Source organism: Otolemur garnettii, unplaced genomic scaffold, assembly GCF_000181295.1.
Source record: "Otolemur garnettii isolate 467f Iridium unplaced genomic scaffold, OtoGar3 scaffold00048, whole genome shotgun sequence".
In the NCBI taxonomy this organism is placed as follows: Eukaryota; Metazoa; Chordata; class Mammalia; order Primates; family Galagidae; genus Otolemur; species Otolemur garnettii.
The window spans coordinates 8,995,875-8,998,792 of record NW_003852443.1 but is presented as its reverse complement, the minus strand read 5'-3'; the positions used below and the strand labels follow the sequence as shown (position 1 = coordinate 8,998,792).

The window sequence follows — 2,918 nt, the reverse complement described above, 5'->3', positions numbered from 1 at the left end:
TTGCAGCCATCATTGTTGTTTGGTGGGCCCGGGCTGGGGATTCGAACCCGTCACCTTAGGTGTATGTGGCTGGCGCCTTAGCCGCTTGAGCCACAAGCGCCAAGCCTAATCTACTTTCATAAAAGTATCTATTACTAGTGAATTTGCCTTGTAAATTGGTCTTTTTTTTCCTACAGCAGCAGATTAATAATTGTGAATTTTTTCAGATACATACAAAACTTTGTTTTTTGTTCAAATGAGTTCTTAGTTATAATTGCAAAACTTTTAGGCTGTCCAACAATGTAAACTCAATAACATGCACAAAATAAAGCATATTTGTACTTAAAACATATCTTATTCCTTTTATCATCTTTTTCTTTCTTCCTTTGAATGTATTGATATTATTGGTTGTAGCTTTCTTACAGCAGGTGCTGCTCATGAGAGTGATTCTATATTGAGAAATATTAACATATAGACATTTTAATATATACTCATTTAAACTAACACAGTTATCAATGGGCATAAGGTCTCTTAAATGATTATAAGAGTTAATAATCAGGCTTGGCACCTGTAGCTCAGTGATTAGGGCGCCAGCCACATGCACTGAGGCTGATGGTTTCAAACCTGGCCAGGGCCTGCTAAACAACAATAACAAAAAAATAGTCGGGTGTTGCAGTGGGTACCTGTAGTCCCAGCTACTTGGGAGGCGGAGGCAGGAGAATTGCTTAAGCCCAAGAGTTTGATGTTGCTGTGAGCTGTGATGCTACTTCACTCTACTGAGGATGACATAGTAAGACTATCTCAAAAAAAAAAAGTAAAAACAGTTTGTAATCAATGATATATTGTTTAGTTTTGAGATGTTTAGCATAGGTCTCATTTATCTTTTTTTTCTTATTAGGCAGGAAGTTATGAAATGGAATGGATGGGGATATAATGATTCCAAGTTCATCTTCAATAAGAAGGGCCAAGTTGAATTGACTGGGAAAAGGTAACCCTGATTTGTTGATGCCTTTGTTTGTTCTGTCTTTCTTTTCCTCTTTCTTTCTACAGATAATTTTAAACCTACACAAAAATATAATTATCCCTCTTCCAATTTAAAAATTATCAACATTATGCCATAATTGCTTCTTATGTTTTTCTGTAGTACTTCAAATTCTGACACTGTCAAGTTACCTCTAAATATTTGCATACACATTGCACGTGTCCCTTATTTTAAAAATAAGGACCATCTCCAAAATAAGAAAAATTTTATGTCTAATTATTTAGTCTATATTCACACTTCCCTAACTGTCTCACAGATGCCTTTTATAAGTAGTTTGTTTGAATGAAGATCTAAATAATGTCTATAGCCACCCTACCACTTAATCTCCACACCATTGATTTGTTGAAAGCAATTTTATATTTAAGTCTGTTAATTTACATCTGCATGTGAGTTTCTGTGAAAGGTGAGCATTCTAGTTTCTGTGAAAGCTGGAAAAAAATTTCTAAAGGACATTTGTATTATAACTATTAGTTCTAGATGTGGACGTAATTGTAAAATGCATTCTTAGTTTTAAGTACTACTGCCCCTGCCAAAGCTGTGTTTTTGGTGTGTCTATTGAATTTTGATATATAACTTTTGAAAGGGCACCAAGTATAAATATGTAATACTTCAATGCTGGCTCTATAAAAATAAATTAAAAATTGAGACTAAGTAAAAAATTGGATTAGCTGTATTACAAATCTGTTCCAATATTATACTTCAATTTAATATTGGTTGGGCATTAGTTTAATGTTTTTTAAACTTATATGCTATATTCAATTGTCAGCAAAGAAATACGTTTATTCCTTTGGAGAAGTTATTTCCTTTTCTTTGCTACATAATTAATTCATTTTTCTGACTGATATATGTATTTTGACCTAAAACAAAACCTGAGGAATAGTAATTAGGAACTAATTTTAATGAAAGTATTAAGATGTACATTACATTTTTTTAAATAGGAAAAATAAATATTGTCTGTGTTCTTATTGCCATCCTTTAGTGTGACTGGGCAGCATGCAGATGGAAGCTTAGTTGAGAAGTTGTATAATTCAGGTAGAAGGAATTTCTGTTTAAAATTAAATTCACCAGTGTTCTAAATGCTGAGTTTTATTTTTTAAATGGAATTGTAATGTCTAATACCATAGAAACTTATGCATGTAGAGATTGGCTTTTCAAAATCTTCTGGAGGAGAAAAATAAATCTTGTGAACTTAAAAAACCAACTTATCTCCTCTCAGACACCGTCCTCATTTCTCTCTTTCTTTATCTTTGAACCTTGAATGTACAGCATTTCGGGAAGGGGGTAGATAGTCATTTGCCTGTTAGCAGTCTTCGGTACTGTAGGTTATGAACTGTATTTTGAAAGTGGTCACCTTTTAGTTTTCTGGGTCATGTTGTGACTGATGGCATTCACAAAGGTCTTAAGATGATTCTATCATGAATATCAAAGATCTGTATTTCACAGAGATGCAGAGTAATCGTACAGTTAAAATATAAGGGCCCGGAATGAAAACTTAATATTTACGAATTGGTACTATGCTAATACACATATTAGCATGTATATTAAAACCACCTTCCCAGAATTTATACTTTTTACCTCCGTGACACTAAAAATATTTTATATGCTAAATGATTAACTTTAGTTTTAATTATGAGTCTCATACTTAACTTTCATTCTGCTTTCTATAGATTTATGAAAAGGTATTATGAAATACCTAAATTCAAACATAGCCTTTCAGCTTGATTTTTAGTACTTGAGATATTTGTTATTTTTTCTTCCTTCTTGCTGTCATTTTTGTTTTGCTAACCTTTAGGTAAAGATTGGTCTGAGAATTTTATTTATTTTTTATTTTTATTTATTTATTTATTTTTTTGAGACAGAGCCTCAAGCTGTCCCCCTGGGTAGAGTGCCGTGGCAT

General features: G+C 32.7%; 1 protein-coding gene across 1 annotated transcript in view; it reads left to right on the top strand.

The window, feature by feature from the left end:
* Positions 1-2,918, top strand: part of AGPS (alkylglycerone phosphate synthase) — a 119,114-nt gene that overhangs the window by 21,317 nt on the left and 94,879 nt on the right. The window contains exon 2 of the mRNA XM_012806180.2: positions 878-967. Within this exon, the coding sequence (XP_012661634.1) occupies positions 878-967 (90 nt within the window). The remainder of the gene's footprint in view (positions 1-877; positions 968-2,918) is intronic.